This window comes from Delphinus delphis, chromosome 10 (assembly GCF_949987515.2).
Source record: "Delphinus delphis chromosome 10, mDelDel1.2, whole genome shotgun sequence".
In the NCBI taxonomy this organism is placed as follows: Eukaryota; Metazoa; Chordata; class Mammalia; order Artiodactyla; family Delphinidae; genus Delphinus; species Delphinus delphis.
In genome coordinates this window covers 23,249,303-23,267,863 of record NC_082692.2, presented here as the reverse complement: position 1 = coordinate 23,267,863, position 18,561 = coordinate 23,249,303, and the positions used below count along the sequence as shown (strand labels likewise).

The 18,561-nt window shown below is 54.1% G+C and overlaps 3 protein-coding genes across 14 annotated transcripts; 2 read left to right on the top strand and 1 right to left on the bottom strand.

Annotated features, from left to right (window-relative positions):
- The first annotated feature begins 180 nt into the window (after positions 1 to 180).
- On the top strand, positions 181 to 2,640 carry C10H6orf47 (chromosome 10 C6orf47 homolog). The gene has a single exon (XM_060023286.1). The coding sequence runs from the start codon at positions 996 to 998 to the stop codon at positions 1,887 to 1,889; it is 894 nt and encodes a 297-aa protein (XP_059879269.1). The 5' UTR covers positions 181 to 995; the 3' UTR covers positions 1,890 to 2,640.
- A 126-nt stretch (positions 2,641 to 2,766) lies between these two features.
- On the bottom strand, positions 2,767 to 4,905 carry APOM (apolipoprotein M). Its single transcript, XM_060023299.2, has 6 exons — positions 4,685 to 4,905; positions 4,148 to 4,302; positions 3,785 to 3,858; positions 3,593 to 3,691; positions 3,316 to 3,414; positions 2,767 to 2,909 (listed from the first exon to the last, which is right to left on the bottom strand). The coding sequence occupies exons 1-6, from the start codon at positions 4,796 to 4,798 to the stop codon at positions 2,884 to 2,886; spliced, it is 567 nt and encodes a 188-aa protein (XP_059879282.1). The 5' UTR covers positions 4,799 to 4,905; the 3' UTR covers positions 2,767 to 2,883.
- A 2,315-nt stretch (positions 4,906 to 7,220) lies between these two features.
- Positions 7,221 to 18,203, top strand: BAG6 (BAG cochaperone 6). Of its 12 annotated transcripts, none has more exons than XM_060023287.1 (26): positions 7,221 to 7,449; positions 8,092 to 8,212; positions 9,246 to 9,363; positions 9,477 to 9,673; positions 9,910 to 9,963; positions 10,124 to 10,198; positions 10,813 to 11,051; positions 11,540 to 11,669; positions 12,159 to 12,356; positions 12,574 to 12,826; positions 13,180 to 13,257; positions 13,369 to 13,476; positions 13,599 to 13,711; positions 13,820 to 13,907; positions 14,113 to 14,396; positions 14,799 to 15,096; positions 15,255 to 15,424; positions 15,617 to 15,670; positions 15,783 to 15,885; positions 15,977 to 16,101; positions 16,282 to 16,428; positions 16,529 to 16,588; positions 16,699 to 16,842; positions 16,929 to 17,036; positions 17,581 to 17,727; positions 18,019 to 18,203. In XM_060023287.1, exons 2-26 carry the CDS (start codon positions 8,105 to 8,107, stop codon positions 18,112 to 18,114), a joined length of 3,495 nt encoding a protein of 1,164 aa, XP_059879270.1. In that variant the 5' UTR covers positions 7,221 to 7,449; positions 8,092 to 8,104; the 3' UTR covers positions 18,115 to 18,203. The 12 variants fall into 12 exon arrangements, with proteins under 12 accessions (XP_059879270.1, XP_069397214.1, XP_069397215.1 ...); XM_060023290.2 differs by lacking the exon at positions 7,221 to 7,449 and adding an exon at positions 7,544 to 7,564; XM_060023288.2 differs by lacking the exon at positions 7,221 to 7,449 and adding an exon at positions 7,588 to 7,608.
- The last annotated feature ends 358 nt before the right edge of the window (positions 18,204 to 18,561 follow it).

The following is an 18,561-nucleotide window of genomic DNA, read 5'->3' as shown; positions in this document are numbered from 1 at the left end:
TGGGTTTACATTCAGGCGTTGGGTCCCCGTGATCTTGACTCTGCGCCCCGCGGTACGGCCAGGTGCGCACTGATGGCGCGCACAAGCAGCGCGGGCGCGGGGCGGTGGTGGATCGGCAGGGTCCGCCCCGCGAGCTGCGGGCCCCGCCTCCGCCTGTCCCTCTAGTCCCGGTGCAGCTGCTTCCGGGCTCTGCGGCTCCGGGCGGATCCGCGAGGCCGCGGCCCGGACGCTGGGCCCGGGAGGGGCTGCAGCGCCTGGACGCCTGGCTCCCCAGGCAGGCCCGCGCTTTGCCTGGCAACCGGGATCTCCGAGGACATCTCCGGCCTGACCTCGCGGAGACCGAGTCTCAGCTGCGTGCTCAGGGGCCGGTGGGGCCACTTTATAGGGTTCATAGCCCTCTGAATCAAGGGACGAACGTTGCTGGCTGGAGTTTGCCGGATACCTCTTCCCTCACTCACCTAACAAGAGACTTCTTCCTGAGCTGCCTTAGGGCAGCAGTTCAGGACTCTCCCGCTCCGGAGCACCTAGGACCCAGGGCCACCTTCCTTCCTTCCTTCCTTCTTGGGAGAACCTCCTCCCCAGTTGCTGGGGCACCTTGGGACGTAGGCTTGGTGAGTGAAACTTGGGGTGCTGCCTGCTGGGAAATAAACCTGGAAAACAGGGAGGACACTGTGGGGGTGACCCAGGCTTTGTCAGATCCTGAGACTTTTGGAATCTTGTGTGCTGGGTGGTGGTGGTGAATGAACTTGGATGTGCCTTCCTTTACCTCAAAACTGTAAAGGAAACAAGCCGCTTGACACACTTGAGGCTGCATGACCATCCAGGGAAGTGGGGAGCCACTTCTGAATTCAGAGTAGGACTCACCAGCAGATACCTGTTCTTCTGAGCCTGAACAGACTGTGGCTTCTGAGGAAACCCTCAGCCCCCAAACCTGAGCGTCTAAGCAGTGCCAGGAAGCAGCCCCAGAATTTGGGGGCTCATTACACACCCCAACCATGTTCCTGCGACAGCTTGGTGGCTGGCTACCTCGCCCCTGGGGCCGCTGGAAATCAACGAGGCCTGACCTGCCCGCCCCAGAACCCAGACGGATGGACAGCTCCTCTGAGAATTCAGGGAGTGACTGGGACAGTGCCCCAGAAACCATGGGAGATCTGGGGCCTCCCAAGACCAAGGACTCAGGTGCACAGGGGAGCTCTGGGGCTGCTCCAGAACCAAGCAGGGAGTCCCAAGTTGAGCAACTGGGGTGCAAAAAAATGGATTCTCTCAAGTGGGATGAGACTGTCTCTAGCACTCAAGAGTCTGGGAGATTGGAGGCTGGAGAGACCATTCTCAAACCAGGATGGGATCCTGTGGACTCAGGTGGCACCAAGAAGCCTGGTGTGTCCCCTGAAGAGGGACTGAGCCCCCCTGGGCTTGAAGCCCCAGCGGAGAAGCCTGGCCAGCGTCAGAAGCTGCTGGGCTGGCTGCGGGGGGAAACAGGTGGGGGAGCAGGGGCTCCCTACCAGTACCTGGGGGACCCAGAGGAGTGTCTGCAGATCTCCACCAACCTGACCCTGCACCTGCTGGAGCTCCTGGCCTCAGCCCTGCTAGGGCTGTGCTCAAGGCCCTTGCGGGCAGCCTTGGACGCGTTGGGCCTGCGTGGACCGCTGGGCCTCTGGCTGCATGGGCTACTGTCCTTCCTGGCTGCCCTGCATGGGCTCCATGCCGTGCTGAGCCTACTTACCGCTCACCCCCTGCACTTTGCCTGCCTCTTTGGTCTTCTACAGGCCCTGGTGCTGGCTGTCAGCCTCCGGGAGCCCAGTGGGGATGGGGAGGCCACTGACTTGGAGGGCGAGAAGTTGGGGAGGGAGGGTGAGGAGCAGAGGGGAGACCCAGGAAAGAGGCTGTGACCACGGGGTGGGGTGTGGCCCAGCGTCCCACCCTCAGTGGGTTGGGAGCAAGGGTGAAGATAGTGTGGGGGCACGATCCACATTGTAAGCACAGGGACCTCAGGGATGGGGCAGAAACCCCAGAGTACGAGGGCACAGAGGCCCTGCCCCCCTTCACACACAGGAGAGCTGTTTAGGGTGTCTGTGTGTTTATGGACAGTGGGGGCATTGGCCTTGAATTCACCAGCTGTTGTTAATTTTTGCTTTTACATTTCTCCCACTTCCAGTTTTTTTTTTTCCCACCTCCGCTTTTTAAAAACCAAAAAAAAAAAAAAAAAAAAAGTGTGGTGGTGGAGAATAAAGACTAAAGGGTCTTCTCTACCTTTCAAAACTCTCCAGGGGTGGAGGAGACTAGAGGCAAGACAGACAGACCTCTGGGTGGGGTGAGAGGGTGGTTCAGAGACTCAAGGGATCCTGTGGATCCTGGGATCTGTGCTATCTGGGAAAGAGTGGCACTGCTAGGTAGGTGGATTGGGGGTCTGGATGGGGTTCCCACAGGTGATGGGGAGCCTGCAGGGGGGATCTGGGTGTTCCTAGCAGCCAGAGGGAGTGGGGATGGTGCTGGCAGTGTTGGCAGGAGGGCCAGCTCAGAAGGGCTGGCTCATAGGCAGTATGGGGAGCACTGGAGTTTGCAGACCCCACTGGGGGGTTGGCTTTGCTCACTCAGCAATAAATGTGTCACACCAAATCCTAAATACACCACTAAAAGTGAGAGTTACTGTCACTCAGTGTCCTTCCTGACGCCGTCCAGCTGGGGGCTTAGGTGGTAGAAGGTCCAGAGGGAGTACTGAAATGGGGGGAGTGGGACTGATGTTGGGAGACAAACCCCCAAATGAGATGAGGATTGAAAAATCATCTTTATTCTTGAAAGGGAGTTAAGAGTCTCCAGCTTCTCCCCCCACCACAATCTCAGTTCCTACTGTATCCATCTGGGGGGCACAGATGAAGCCACAGGTCAGTTACTGGACAGCTCACAGGTCTCTGGTGGGAGGAGGGAGAAAAAAAGAGGATGAAAAGGAAGGAGACCCAGGGAGAGAGGCAAGGTTGATGGTAATGGGATGAGGAAGAATGTACTCCCTCATTCCCCCATGTCAGAGACCGGGTCTCTGAGGGCTTTTTTCCCTACAGACCTCTGCCCCCTGTCTGACCCTCTGCCCCTTTTATCCACTGCAAACTTAGAAACCTCTCTTGAGTATCCCAGAGCCCATCCTGGCTCCCTGTGGTGCCATTGCAGTCTGTGACACAAATGGAAGTGTCAACACAGCCAATGTGATGATGTTGGCCTTTGGCCATGCCCTCTGGTGACATCACTTGAGTCCCTTTCATCCAGCACTCACAGAAGACTTGGTGAGTCCTAGTTGTTTTCTGTTGGACTCTACCCCCTCACCTTGATTCCTGGGAGTCAGTAAGAAGGCCTTAAAGTCGAGGCAGGAGGTCAGGGACTGGAATTCCTCCACACACTTCTCGGGAGGGTGTGGTGAGCGATCTGGAAGAGCAAGGCAAGGCCCGTGAAAGCCCGTGCTTCTCAGCACCGCCCCTGCTGAGGCCCTCACGGAAGCACGCAGCCCTTCCTGAGATGATGTCACGGAGCCCAGAGAAAGGGGCTCTCTTGCCCCCCGGCTCCCGCTTCCCCCCAGCGCTTCCTGCCTGGCACCCTCACTCACTGTAGAGGAGGAAGCGCTGGTAACCCTGGCCTGTCTCTTTCAGCATGATTCCGCCTGGGCATGCGCTGGAGAAGAGCTTGGTCTTCATGTCAGGGCGGCCTGTCGGGGTGGGTGGGGCAAGTGTGAGGACTGAGGTACAGAAGCAAGCAAGCCCAGGGGGCTTGAGGAGACTGAGGGCTGGAGAGAACCAACCTTCGGTTCTGAGATCTGTGCTCCCCTCAGACAGGTGGTAGATCCATTTCCGGGGCGCACAGAGCCCATTTTTCCTGCAGAGGTGGTGGTGACAAGGAAGAAAGACTGAGTGACACCTCAACCGCTCAGTACCAGCCTCTGTTTACTTCATCTTACTTCCTCTTGAAGCCTGGCTCCCCTTGGGTTTCAAGCTACCAAGGGATGGTTAGGTCCCTATCTCTCCGGAGGGAAACTAATAGAGCTGTTGAACTCAAGTGGACCAAGAATAATGGATATGCCAAAGAGCCCAGCTCTTTGTGGGTGGGTGCTCACACTTTAGGCAGAGACTGTACCTACTGCTGCCTCTGCCTCCTCACCACTCACGTGCGGATGGTAGCTCGAAGCTGGAGCTGCATGGGGGCAGAGCCCACGGCCATGTTGAAGACAATGTTGTCCACAGGGTCAAAAGTCGCCAACTCCTCCTTGGTGGGAGCTGCCCCTGCGATAAAGTACCACCGGCCCAGATGGGGCTCTGGGAACTGGAGAGACAACGAGGGGAGCAGAAGAAGGTGGGTCTCACTACAGAATCCATCCAACCTCTTCATCAGTCAGAATGACAATGCTTAGGGGTGAAGGTGTTGGCTGCCTTTTTCCAACTGAGGGTTGGATCCATGACAAGGAGTCATTAAATGACTTTTCCTCTTTGCCCCTCCTCAGTAAACCCCACCTCCCAATTCTACATGTCTTCACATTGATGGCCACAGTACTAATATTTTTTTTACTTCTTGCTTTCATCATCACAACACCCATACCCTCTTCCTCCCTTCCTTTCCCAGTGTGGCTTTTTGGTCATCCTAGGCCACTTCTCAAGGGCCCCCCAACCCCCAACCCGGCAAAGCTTCCCACATTCTCAGTCCATACCTCTTTCCCATCTAGTCCTTCAGTTGTCAGCTGACTGTGCTCAGGGCACTGGTAGATGGAGTTAAGGAGAATGCCATAGAGGTAGAGTAGAGCTGCCCAAATTTGGTGGAACATCTTCAGGCAGGAGGGAGCTGGGGGTCTGCGTGGAGTGGCTGGTGCCTTAACTGCTCTCCCCCTTGCCTCGTGGACTGGCTGCTCAGTCCACTCTGCTTCCAGCCCCCTTGCCTCGACCCTTGACCCTTTCACCTGCTAATGAGTAACTTCAACCTTGTTTTCCAACCCAAGCCTGGATTACTTACAGTGTTTGGGACTTCCTCCCCATGTTCTAAATGCAACTACTCCACAATACATCCTGGCATGTCCAGGGTCTCCCAGGAATTAAGAGAGCTGAGCCCTCCAGGTAGGCCTGTGGTCTTTCAACCCATATCTGAGCTGGGATATCTGCTGTGCTGTGCAGCACTGAAGAGAAGTGGATTGATTCTTTCATTCGCTCACTTAGCAAACAGTTTTTGAGTTCCAGCTGTTGGTCAGGAACTGGCTAAGCCCTGGGAACATAACAATGAATAAGACACAGTCCCTGGCCTTGAAGAAGTTAGTCTACAGAAAACTAGCTGTATAAACAAATCATTGCAGTACAACCTGGTAAGTGCTTTAGAACAGGTATGAACCAGGTGCTGGAGCATGGTGGATGGGAGGCTTTCTCTCTGAAGTTGTTAATTGGGGAAACTATATGTACACCCCCCAGAAAAGTTTGCTGACACATGAGTTCATTCACTCAATGTTTATAAGTAAGAGACTACATAATCTAGTGGTTAAAGAGAACAGACAGTGGTGTCAGGCAGAGTGGGTCCAAACCCTTAACTCTACTTATCGATCTTGGATAACTTTATTAACCTTTATGCCTGTTTTTTCATCTGTAAAATGAGCAAATCATCCATCTCATAGGACTAAAAGAGCTAATGCACATATAAGCCCATAGCAAAGGCCTGCACAGAAGTCCAAAATAAATATTCGCTATAATTAATAGTAGTGTTTGTAAAGTACTTATTAGTCTCTGGTGGGCATTAAGTTCTCAAGTAGCAGAAGGTAGGGAAAGAATTGTCAAGAGCCACTCATTGCATAGTGAGTGCCAAGTGGGTGGGGCAGTTAATGTAATGGAAGGTGTGGAGCTTCTTTTATAAATTGTTTATAACCCACAGACTGCCATAAAGGTTTGTTCTGAGAGGTGAGGCTTGCTATGGGCTTGCAATTTAGTTAAAAGAATAAACTTTGGAGAGGCCGTGATAGTGAGAGGCCCGCGCACCGCGACGAAGAGTGGCCCCCGCTTGCCACAACTAGAGAAAGCCCTCGCACAGAAACGAAGACCCAACACAGCAAAAATAAATTAATTAATAAAAGAATAAACTTTGGATGATGTGTATATGAGGGTTCATTATTACTGTTTTGGGCTAATATTTGACATTTTTAATAAAAAAAACTAAGATACAAGTTATTGTGGCAGTAAAGTAGAAGTGATTGACCCAAGGGAGTGTGGTAGGCCTCAATTTGTCAGTTCTGCCACTGACATTCGCCTAGGTGTACTCACCTGTAAAGTGGATGTAATACTTATCTCAGATGTTGAAAGCCTTTTAAATATGACAGTACGTGAAACCCTCAGCAAACTGGCTGGCACAAACTAGGGGCTCATGTCCAGGTGCTTACTAGAACTCTTAATTGAAACAGTACTGGGACTTAAGTATAAACTACGAATCCCAGAAAGGGTGGGCACCACAGGCAGGCACACTGGCAGCACCGGGTGGCCCAGGCCCCTGCCCGAGGGGCTGGGCGAGAAGAGGACAGAGGGACGATAATCTCCCCGGACCTCCGGCCCGCAGAAGCTCTTAGGCGGCCCTTTCAATTCCCCAGGGTCAGAGTCTTGTGTTTCGGTCCAGTGTAACTCTATTTGCTCCCAATTCCCAAACTCGGAGGCGTCCTTTTTTAGACAAAAGTCCTGAAAGGCAGTAAATCCTTAGCTTCTCCAAAACATGGTGTGTCCCCTCGGCCGCACACCGCCGGGGAAGAACATGGCGCCACAAAACGCCCACCGGGCAAAACTGAGGTCAAACCCAACGACGCCACCGCACGCAAATCAGCTCGAGAGCCGCCTCCAACCGCCTATGGAAAGGGTGACTTCCGGAAGCGCCGAAGGAGTGGCGCAACGAGGACGACGGTAAGAGGAAGACAGTATTCTAGGTGGCCAGGACAGTGCCGCCTCAAATTCTCTGCCGGCCAAGATTTTAACATAGATTAGCGATGCACAATCCCCAGTCTCCAAACTCCAAGATCCATATAACTGTTTAAAGCCGCTCTCGAGGCAGTCGAAGAGTGCCACCTGATAATTTTTTTTCAGGCATTTATAGGGGCCACCACAACCCCCTACTGCTTAAGCGCGCGCACGTAACAAATGGACAGCGCCGGCGGGGGTGGGGAGATGCCTAAATGTGTACGCATGCGTAGTGCGAGGCACGCAAGCGCAGTACGGTCCCCCGGGCGGCGGCGGCGGCGGCGGCTCTTCGGGGTGCTCGGCTCCCTCCCATCTAGGCCGGCCCCGGCCCGTTTAGCCCCCAGGAACTCACTATTTGGGGCCGCGGACTTTCTCGTCGTGCCCCACAAAAGTAAAGCTTGGGGACCTGGGGGGAGCCGGAAGTACCGCCTCGCGATCCCCAAATACTGTCGGAAACGGAAGTGGCCATCGGAGGCAGGTTGGGGGGAGGCCGGAAGTGACGGTACAGTGGGGAAGTCGGGGGCGGAGCTGCGGGGTTGTGGGGTGTGTGTGTGTTTGGTGTGTGTGGGGGTGTGTTTGGTCTGTGTTGGTTGCGTCGCTCTGCTAGAGCACCGAGGGTAGGTGGAAGAGGGAGGCAGTCAGCTAGCAGAGCTGGCCTACCGTGAGTGTCCGTCATTTCGGGTCTGTGGCGACTTAGGCGGGTTCGATGGGCGTGGCGTGGCGTGGCGCGCGTGCGCGAAACCACTTTCTCCGCATAGTCTGGCGCGACCCTCGGTCTCTCGTTGTCCCAGGGTTTGCCTACTTCTCGGGCCCTTGTCTTATCGCGACCAGTGATGACACTGGTCTTGTGTTTCCTTCCTTCTCTGCTTCCTAGCCCGACTGGCCCTCCCTTATTGTGATTGGCATCGTGGAGGCCCTCCCACCTGCCGTCCTCCAGATCCCTGTGCCGTCGATCTCTTGGCCTTTGTGTTTCTCTCCCTGTGCCCCGGAATCTGAAGGGGAATGGGGGAGGGTGTGAGTGTGTGTGCTTGTGTGAGAGAAACTCTTTAGGTATTGGGGCGGAGTCTCGGGCCGGGGAGGCTTCCGGGTATATAAAAATCTGCTCTGGGCGACAGCGGACCTCCCTCATAACATTCTTTCTTAGAGAGCTGTCGGCCATGGAGCCCAATGATAGTACCAGTACCACTATGGAGGAACCTGACAGCCTGGAGGTGCTGGTGAAGACCCTGGACTCTCAGACCCGGACCTTTATTGTGGGGGCCCAGGTGAGACCCCAGTACTTCTGGGAGACACCCATTAACTCTTCCTCTTATAGGTTCCTTATTCTGAGAGAAGAGCCTAATTTTCTGGTTTTCACAGTTTCTTTCATTGATTCCTTTGTTCATATTGTAGCCAGAACATTTTCTGATGTTTCCTCTTTGGTTTTTGTTGGGGAAGGCAGATTTTCTTTTGCCTTACTCCACCTGGATAAAACTCAGTGCAGAGAGAAAGAAGGAAGGAGGAATCTGTATTCCAACATCATAGATGAATCCCAGCCCAAAGGGAGAGACACGGCTCCTGCCTTTGGGAAAGGAAAGAGAACACACAGACCTAAAATACAAATGTGTCTTAAAAACAAAAACTGGTGACGTCTGTACTGTGTATTTAAAGGATAGAAATCAGATCCTGTAATGCTCATAATGCAGGTAGAGCTCTAATAGACAAAATTTTGAGGTGGTTAATTTATAGTTTTAAACACGGTGTTACATGTATTTAAGGAAACCATGTAGGTTTGTGTGATTAGATGTACGTAAACAGCTTGGTACTCTTTAAGAGTCAGTTGTCTAGTTAGGAAAAATGTTTTTCTGGCTTGCCCCTTTTTCTTTCTTCTTGCTTGAGTCTGCCTTCCTTAATCTGATTTTCTACTCCATCTTCTTTGTCACTGCTTTTAGCTTTGAGATTACAGTGTTGGTATCGTTCTGTGTTTGGGGAGGGGTCACCGGTATCTTTAGACACACACATTACTTTGGGAGCCAGGCAGAGAAGGAGAGAAGAGAATGTCAGTTGACTTTTCTGTTTTTTAACCCTGTAGTTTTGTCCTAGGTTTATAACTTGAAGTTCCTCATGTTTATTGTATGTATATTGACAGGTGTTGCCTTAATTCAGGGCTTTGCACAATAATTAACCTCACAGTTAAGACAGGCAGGTAGTGATTTTATGATGGGATGGTTTTTACCCCTCACAAGTCGGTTGTCCCTCTGTTGTCCTTCCTTTTTCTTCCATTCCCAGATTCCTATTTATGTCTCGTCTTCTTTACAGATGAATGTAAAGGAGTTTAAGGAGCACATTGCTGCTTCTGTCAGCATCCCCTCTGAGAAACAGCGGCTTATCTATCAGGGGCGAGTTCTGCAGGATGATAAGAAGCTCCAGGAATACAGTAAGGGGGTGGGGGAGGCAGTTCAGAGCTGCCGCTGCTGTTCAGAGGGATGAGCTGAGGCCGTGGGTTTACCTGATCATACAATGTTTTGGTGTAAATCTTTTTTTCTGCAGATGTTGGGGGAAAGGTTATCCACCTTGTGGAACGGGCTCCTCCTCAGACTCAGCTCCCTTCTGGAGCGTCTTCTGGAACAGGGTCTGCCTCAGCCACCCATGGTGGGGGACCCCCACCTGGTACTCGGGGGCCTGGGGCCTCTGTTCATGACCGGAATGCCAACAGCTATGTCATGGTTGGAACCTTCAATCTTCCTGTAAGCTTGTGTTTCACATGGGATGGTTTTTCTGGGGGTAGTTTTGGTTGTGGTAGCAGTCAAGAGCTTATAAGACAGGCGTCTCAGTCTTTAGATTGGGTTTGGAGGGCTCTGTGGTCTGATGATGGCCTCAGTCTTTGAAGAGATAGGGGGTGGGGCTCCAGAGAATCAGTTGGAAGTGCGGGGGCCTTAGTATTTGACTTCTCCCAGAACAACTTCCCTTACCCTTTCCCCAGAGTGACGGCTCTGCTGTGGATGTTCACATCAACATGGAACAGGCCCCGATTCAGGTATCACGAGGCCTGGGAGGGTCAGGGAAGGGGATCTGGGAGAAGGAGGCCATGAAGTGGGGGCGGATCTGGCTGAGGAGATGGCTGGGACCTGGTTTAATAGGTGGTGGAGCTTGTGGCTTATCTCAGACCTGTCCTGATCTTCTCTCTCCTGTTGTAGAGTGAGCCCCGAGTACGGCTGGTGATGGCTCAGCACATGATCAGGGATATACAAACCTTACTATCCCGGATGGAGGTGAGTGGGCAGGGCTGGCTAGGGTCTGTCTGTCTCACTGCATCCTCCCTACCCCTTTTCTCTCAGCCTAGGGGTGGGGGCATGACTGGCCACATCCACTGGATTCTCCCCTCCTAATCTAATCTCTTTGCAGTCTTCATTCTTTCGGGAAGAAAAAGTATCTTTGTGAGGCTGTTTCATCCCTGCCAATTCTCTAAGTCCCGGGTATCTGGGCAGTTTGTTGCAGACTTGTCAGATGATTCTCATGGCATGTTTTTTCAGTTAAATACGGATTCCATGCTTTTCTATTCCTCGCTTATCATATTTTATACTGGGATGGCCTAATTTTATTAGTTTGCTTTTGCAACCGATGGCCTTTCCTTCTTTTCTCTTGGAGGTTAGGAAACCCCAGGCCATACTTTTTTTTAGTAATTTGTTTGCAAGCATCATAGGTATTCATCACACACCTAACTTGCGTAAGTCTTAGGGAGTTGCTAGGGAGTCAGGTGTAGATGCAGAGCCCTGCCTTCAGGGAGCTGAGTTAGCGCATTCTCCACTCAGTCTGCTTTGACCTGAGTAATTTTCTGCTGCTGTCTCATCTTGCCTTTGGTGTCCTGACTCTTCCCCACCTTCAGTGCCGAGGGGGACCCCAAGCCCAGCAGAGTCAGGCGCCCCCACAGACGCCAGCTGTGGCCTCGGAGCCAGTAGCCTTGAGCTCTCCAGCATCAGAACCGGTCGAAAGTGAAGTGCCTCCTCGGGAGCCCATGGAGGCAGAAGAGGTGGAGGAGCGCGCCCCTGCCCAGAGCCCAGAGCTCTCCCCTTCCGGCCCAGCCCCAGCAGGCCCAGCACCTGCCCCAGACACAAACGCACCCAAGTGAGAGATGGAGGGAACCTTTTGGGGTAGGAGTGGGTTGGGGATTCTAAGTGAAGTATGAGGACCAGGGAAGGTCTGATGGGAGAGGAAGGATTGCTTAGGGGTTATACCTGTAGAGTTAGTGTTGAGGGGCAGGGAGGGGCTCCAGTGTAGGTAAATGGGGTTAGGCCTGGCCGCTGAGCCAGAAGCACTGGTCTCCCTGGGGCAAGGAAATCCAAGTGGTGCTTCCTGAGTCCACACAGGCCCCGTCTGTTTCTTAGGGTTAGTGTTTTGCCATTGTAGGTACAGGATTGTATGGTGGGGAGGGTGGAAGCAGTTTATTTTCCTCTTCTCATCTTCCCCTGGGTGAGGTTAAAGAACGGAAGCTCTGCTAGTTCAGGAAGGGATTGGGCCAGGGGTCTGGGAGGCCAGGAAGAGGTAGGGCAGATATGGTGAGGTTGGGAATCTGAGGGAAGCCTTGGCTCACTGCCTCTTGGGGTTGCCCACAGCCATCCTTCCCCTGCGGAGTATGTCGAGGTGCTTCAGGAGCTACAGCGGCTTGAGAGCCGCCTCCAGCCTTTCCTGCAGCGCTACTATGAGGTTCTGGGCGCCGCCGCCACTACAGACTACAATAACAATGTGAGCCCGCCCACCCCCTTGCCCAGTACTCCCCAGTGGGGCAGGGAGAAATGCAGATCACCCCTTCCCCCCGCAGAAGGTACTGCCTTCGACAGAATAGCTGCTCTTTAGATTTGGAAGGAAGTGATCTTTTCCTCCGTGACAGAGAAGGAGGATCTTTTTCTCTCTGACATCTTTATCATGGCCACTGTCACTGTCCTCGCACCCTCTTGATCCCCTCAGTGAGTTATTTAGGAAGTTTATAAAGTAAGGGAGATTAGCAGGTGGTAACTGATTCATTGTAGGGCTTATTTTATCAGGAAGCTGTTAACGTGTATAAAACAGAATTTACTTGCAAAGATGTGGTCTACACAGAAGCTTCTAAGCACGTACTTGAAGACGTAGAGGACGTGAGAACATGATAATTTCAAGAAGGTGCTGTTTTTGTTAGCAAGGTGGATTCTAGCCTAATGTTTTCCACCTTTCTGTGTTTGGCCCCGGGGAGTACAGCAAGAGGGCCGTGAAGAGGACCAGCGCTTGATCAACTTGGTGGGGGAGAGCCTGCGGCTGCTGGGCAACACCTTTGTGGCGTTGTCTGACCTGCGTTGCAATCTGGCGTGTGCGCCGCCGCGTCACCTGCATGTGGTCCGGCCCATGTCTCACTACACCACCCCCATGGTGCTCCAGCAGGCGGCCATCCCCATCCAGGTGGGTCAGGGGAGTCTGGCCTGAGGGAGAATGGAGGGCTGTCAGTGGAACGATCCAGCATAGCTATTGGGCTCAAAAGAGGTTAGAAGGGGAGCAGACTTTGGAAACGTGGTGACGCACGATGAAGGAGCCTTTAGAAGTACAGTGTGTCGTGGGGTGCTCTGGGTTAGGCTCTGGTGTTTTTCTCACTTCTGCCCCATCCATCTCTATCGTCCAGATCAACGTGGGGACCACTGTGACCATGACGGGGAATGGGACCCGGCCCCCCCCGACTCCCAATGCAGAGGCACCTCCCCCTGGTCCTGGGCAGGCCTCGTCCTTGGCCCCCTCTTCTACCACCGTCGAGTCTTTGGCTGAGGGGGCTCCCCCGCTAGGACCGGCTCCCCCACCGACCGCCAGCCACCCAAGGGTCATCCGGATTTCCCACCAGAGTGTGGAACCCGTGGTTATGATGCACATGAACATTCAAGGTGAGTTAGGAACAGTCACTGGCAGAGAAGAGCAGCGCGATGTGGGAGGTGGGGTTGGCGCTGAGGTGTGAGGGCGCCAGGGTGGGGAAGGGGAGGCCAGGGCTGATGGCGGTGGCAGGGGGATCGAGCAGAAGCTCTTCTGGTTGGTGTGGGGGGGGAGGGACAGGAAGAACTACTTGTCCTCAGAGAGCTGTTTGCATGGTGAAGGGAGTGTTTTCTCCTTGGCTAGATGGAGTGAAAGGCAGGCTTTGTGGTCGGGGGAGTGGAAGCCTGAAGCGCGCCGATCTCAGGAGGATACAGTCAGGCCTTGGCCCCGCCTGTCTCAGGGCCACTCTCTCTGTCTCCTTGCCCAGATTCTGGCACACAGCCCGGTGGAGTTCCGAGTGCTCCCACTGGCCCCCTAGGACCCCCTGGTCATGGCCAGACCCTGGGTAAGAGTGAGGGCATCAGAGCAGGCTGAGCTCTGGGTAGAGAAGGGGTAGGGCCAAGTGGGTGGGTTGAAGGGGGTCCAGGTTCAAGGTTACATCAGACCCACCCCCCAGGCTCCACCCACATCCAGCTGCCCTCCCTGCCCCCTGAGTTCATGCACGCCGTCGCCCACCAGATCACACATCAGGCCATGGTGGCAGCTGTTGCCTCCGCGGCCGCAGGTAATGACCTGAAAGGGGAAGCCTGGGAGGTGGGGCCTGGACCACGGTGGTGGGCATCATCCACTGGCAGGCCGGGGCCCGGCCCTCAGCCCTCTTCGGTCTCTCCCCTCTACCACCCACAGGACAGCAGGTGCCAGGCTTCCCGACAGCTCCCACCCGGGTGGTGATTGCCCGGCCCACCCCTCCACAGGCTCGGCCTTCCCATCCTGGGGGGCCCCCAGTCTCGGGGGCTCTGGTGAGTAGGGGTGGGGGAGTTCCACTGGGGATGAGTGTGGGGAGAAAATTCTATGGTGGGGCATGGAGAGGCCAAGACTGAAAGCCTGCCTTTCTCCTCTCCCCTCAGCCGGGCGCTGGTCTGGGTACCAACGCCTCTTTAGCCCAGATGGTGAGTGGCCTCGTGGGGCAGCTTCTTATGCAGCCTGTTCTTGTGGGTGAGTACTTGTTCTTCCCCACTTCAAACTGAAGAGGTTTCCCTGGCTCTGAAGGCTGATGCTCCCTTCCCGGTCTCCTCACTGGCACTTCCCAGTTCTCTCCATATCCCTTTGTTCTTGCTTTCCTACTGGGAAGACCAGAGTGGAGATGCTGTGGGGTCTTGATTTTCTTGAGATTTCAGCTTTCCTCTTTTGGCCCCTATAGCTCAGGGGACCCCAGGAATGGCTCCACCTCCAGCCCCTGCCACTGCGTCAGCCAGTGCCGGCACCACCAACACAGCTACCACAGCTGGCCCTGCCCCTGGGGGGCCTGCCCAGCCTCCACCTCCTCAACCCTCCGCCTCTGATCTTCAGTTCTCTCAGCTCCTGGGGAACCTGCTGGGGCCTGCAGGGCCAGGGGCTGGAGGGCCTGGCATGGCTTCCCCCACCATTACTGTGGCGATGCCTGGTGTCCCTGCCTTTCTCCAGGGCATGACTGACTTCTTGCAGGTGAGTGGCTGGCTTGCTCCTCACTTCACCCTTCCTATTCCTGGGCCCAGCCAGGCACTGGAGTCTTGTTGCCATTATATTGCCACTTGGAAGGAAACTTGGGAATTTATTGACTCTGAACCCTCCATTTTGGAGATGAGGAAAACAGGGCTTGGAGAGAGAAGCATAGTAATTTGGGGCACTGCTTTCTGACCTAACCCCATCAGAGGGAGAGAGGCAGCTGCTCAACCTGACTCGACTCTGGAGAAGCTACAGTGTGTATTCTGCTTTAAGGTGCAAAGACTGGAATAGAGCTCCACGTCTTCCAGACCCCTGTTGATCTGTGCCTTCCTGATGCCCTTTTATGCCCTTGTCCCCATTCTCACTTTGTCTTCTGTTCTTCCTTCCTTCTCTGTGGGGCAGGCGACACAAACAGCTGCTCCGCCACCTCCGCCACCTCCGCCCCCACCCCCACCTCCAGCCCCAGAACAGCAGACGGCGCCTCCACCAGGGTCCCCCTCTGGTGGCGCAGGGAGTCCTGGAGGCCTGGGTCCTGAGAGCCTGCCGCTCGAGTTTTTCACCTCGGTGGTGCAGGGTGTGCTGAGTTCCCTGCTGGGCTCCCTGGGGGCTCGGGCTGGCAGCAGTGAAAGTATCGCTGCTTTCATACAACGCCTCAGTGGATCCAGCAACATCTTTGAGCCTGGGGCTGATGGGGCTCTCGGTGAGCAAATGGGGGTGCCTTGGCCTTCTCTAGGGAGGGGCAACCAGGGGACGGTAGATGGCCTTTGTTAGGGGTATTGTCAAGGTGGAGTGAGGCTGATGGGCTGGTGGGCAGGCCAGGTGGTAAAGGCCACTGCTTCCTTCTGCCCCTGTCCCTAGGATTTTTTGGGGCACTGCTCTCTCTTCTGTGCCAGAACTTCTCCATGGTGGATGTGGTGATGCTTCTCCACGGGCATTTCCAGCCACTGCAGCGGCTCCAGCCCCAGCTGCGATCTTTCTTCCACCAGCACTATCTGGGTGGCCAGGAACCCACACCTGGTAACATCCGGGTAAATGAAGACCTTGGGCCCAGAACTCTTCTCACCTTCAGTTCCTTATTCCTAACTTTGTTCGTTGCCTAAAGCTGTGACTGCCCCAGCTCAAGCCCTGGGCTTGGTTGGGGAGGAGGGGGAAGTGTCTTGAGGGGTGTGGGACTTGGTTCTAAACTTGTGCTGTTCTCTTCCCCCCACACCGCCCTCCAGACGGCAACCCACACATTGATCACGGGGCTAGAAGAATACGTGCGGGAGAGTTTTGTGAGTAACCCTTCCCCATCCCCTCCTCTCCTGGCTCTGGTCAGGATAGCCCACGGCTCCCAGTCTCTCAGGGCTTCTGATTTGGGGGTCTTGTGTGTGTTTTGTCTCTCAGTCTTTGGTGCAAGTTCAGCCAGGTGTGGACATCATCCGGACAAACCTGGAATTTCTCCAAGAGCAGTTTAATAGCATTGCTGCTCACGTGATGCACTGCACAGGTCAGGGGCTCGCTGGGCCCAGGTGAATGGGGCGTGTTGGATGTGCAGGGCTGCTGGGTGCCAGCATTCCGTCCTTATTTCTCACCCACAGACAGTGGATTTGGGGCCCGTTTGCTAGAGCTGTGTAACCAGGGCCTGTTTGAATGCCTGGCCCTGAACCTGCACTGCTTGGGGGGGCAGCAGATGGAGCTTGCTGCTGTCATCAATGGCCGAATTGTAAGCATCACCCAGCCCCAGATTCCCAGCCTTTTGTTTCCTCAGGTTTCTGTTTTCTTTGGTATCCTGCAGTTTTCTTTTCTTTTTTTCTTTTTCTCAAAACTGCCATCCTTTACTGTTTGGTACCTTTCGAAAGCTGTTTGAGGGTTTTGTGTTCCAAGTCTGCTTTCTGCCCCCCAGCGTCGCATGTCTCGTGGAGTGAATCCGTCCTTGGTGAGCTGGCTCACCACTATGATGGGACTGAGGCTTCAGGTGGTGCTGGAGCACATGCCTGTAGGCCCTGATGCCATTCTCAGATATGTTCGCAGGGTTGGTGATCCCCCTCAGGTAAGGGACCTGATGGGCTATGGGGTCAGGGGACTCGAAGGAACTGCAGAGATCTGAGAGGGCCTTTTGTGGTGGTCTCCTTCTCTGTCCTTTTGCACAGACGCTTCCTGAGGAGCCAATGGAAATTCAAGGATCAGAGAGAACTCCCCCTGAGCCTCAGGTACCAGGGAGAGGTCGAGGAGCCAGATAATGTGGAGTGGAGGGCTGGGGCCGGAAGGGCTGGAGGCTGAGAATTCTGAAGCCTGGGTCTTCCCACTGTCTGACTGCCAGCGGGAGAATGCTTCTCCAGCCCCTGGGACAACAGCAGAAGAGGCCATGTCCCGAGGTCCGCCTCCTGCTCCTGAGGGAGGCTCCCGAGACGAGCAGGATGGAGCTTCAGCCGAGACAGAACCTTGGGCAGCTGCAGTCCCCCCAGTGAGTGTCAGGAGGTGGTCCAGTGGGCTAAAGTAAGGCAGCTGAAAGTTGTGGGAATGACTATTTTTTTATCTTTTCCTCCCCAGGAATGGGTTCCTATTATCCAGCAGGACATTCACAGCCAGCGGAAGGTGAAACCGCAGCCCCCACTGAGCGATGCCTACCTCAGTGGTATGCCTGCCAAGAGACGTAAGGTTGGTTTGCCTCTTCCCTGAGGATCGCTCTTTATCCGAATTCCCCTGTTGTGCTTAGAGTCAAACTATGCTTAGAGTCAAACTAATTAGAGCTGGAAAGAATTCTTCCTAGTTTAGTCCCCTGATTTAATTGATGAGGAAAACTTTCTGGCTCAGACTTGCTCACGGTTGTTGCCCCACACTCTTATATTAGTCTGTTTGTCAGCAGTCCTTGTCATCCCTCAGCTGCCCAATCCCCATGTGACCAGGGCCCATCGTCGTTAAGGTGGGCTTCCTCTTGTGGACTAGCTAGCTGTGAATACTGGGTGGCTTGACCCGTCCTGCCCCTCTTGTTTTGAAGACCAAGTCCAGCACATTCAATGGTGTTTTTGGCCAGAGCCAAACACAATTAGGAAGGCATTTCTGCTGTCAAAATGACACATGGACTGTTTCCCTTCTCTCCGCTAGCATGGAGACTCAGTGGTTGACTCATGGAAAGGGTGAGCTGGGTGGTGACATTGGATCTGATGTTGATCCTCTTTTCCCTTTCAACCCCATCCCCCAGACGATGCAGGGTGAGGGCCCCCAGCTGCTTCTCTCAGAGGCCGTGAGCCGGGCAGCTAAGGCAGCCGGAGCTCGGCCCCTGACAAGCCCCGAGAGCCTGAGCCGGGACCTGGAGGCACCAGAGGTTCAGGAGAGCTACAGGCAGCAGGTGCCCCCACCTTGGAGCAGCATAGGGATGGTCTAGTGGGAGGGATTGGGCTAGGGTCCCTCTTCCCTGGATCCCTTCAGAGATGAACTGGTCAGTCTGGGGCTACTACTTGGTTTTAAAATGTTTTCCCCTAGGGGCATCTGGGAAGGCTCAGTGATGCCATATTGGGCTACTGAACAGTACATGGCTGGTGGGGAAATGTTAGCTCCTGAGGGATGACTTCTGTGTGCTTGCTGGGATCCTAGGGGCTGGGCCAGTACCACTCCAACTTGCTTTGCTCTCTCTCTCTAGCTCCGGGCTGATATACAAAAGCGACTGCAGGAAGACCCTAACTACAGCCCCCAGCGCTTCCCTAATGCCCACAGGGCTTTTGCTGAGGATCCCTAGTTCTTTGCTCCATGGCCCTCCATCATCAGGGGACCATTTCTCCCCTCTTCCTTCACAGTATTTAAGAAATAAAGTCAGATTTTCCTGGCTCTTTCTTTTGGTCTCTAAATTGTCTTCGTTAGGTAGTCTAAGCCCCTTAATCTTCTATGAAGTTGGTTTTATAAATTAATTCCCAGGAACCCACCTATACTAGACAGCTTTTAACATTTCACCACGAGCAGATGTGCAGTACGATGTTTTACTGTTCGTGCAGCACAACAAGTGTACAAGCCTGCTTGTTTTGAGGTCAGCCATTTTCAAGGAAAACTGTAAATGAGATGAAAGAAACCTACATGGTTTAAAGAAACCTATATCCTAGTACATGCTAGGATAGGGCTCTCAAACCATTTAATTGCCAAGCAGCTGCAGACCTGTAGTCTTGACTAGCATGCAGTGGTACCAGCGTAA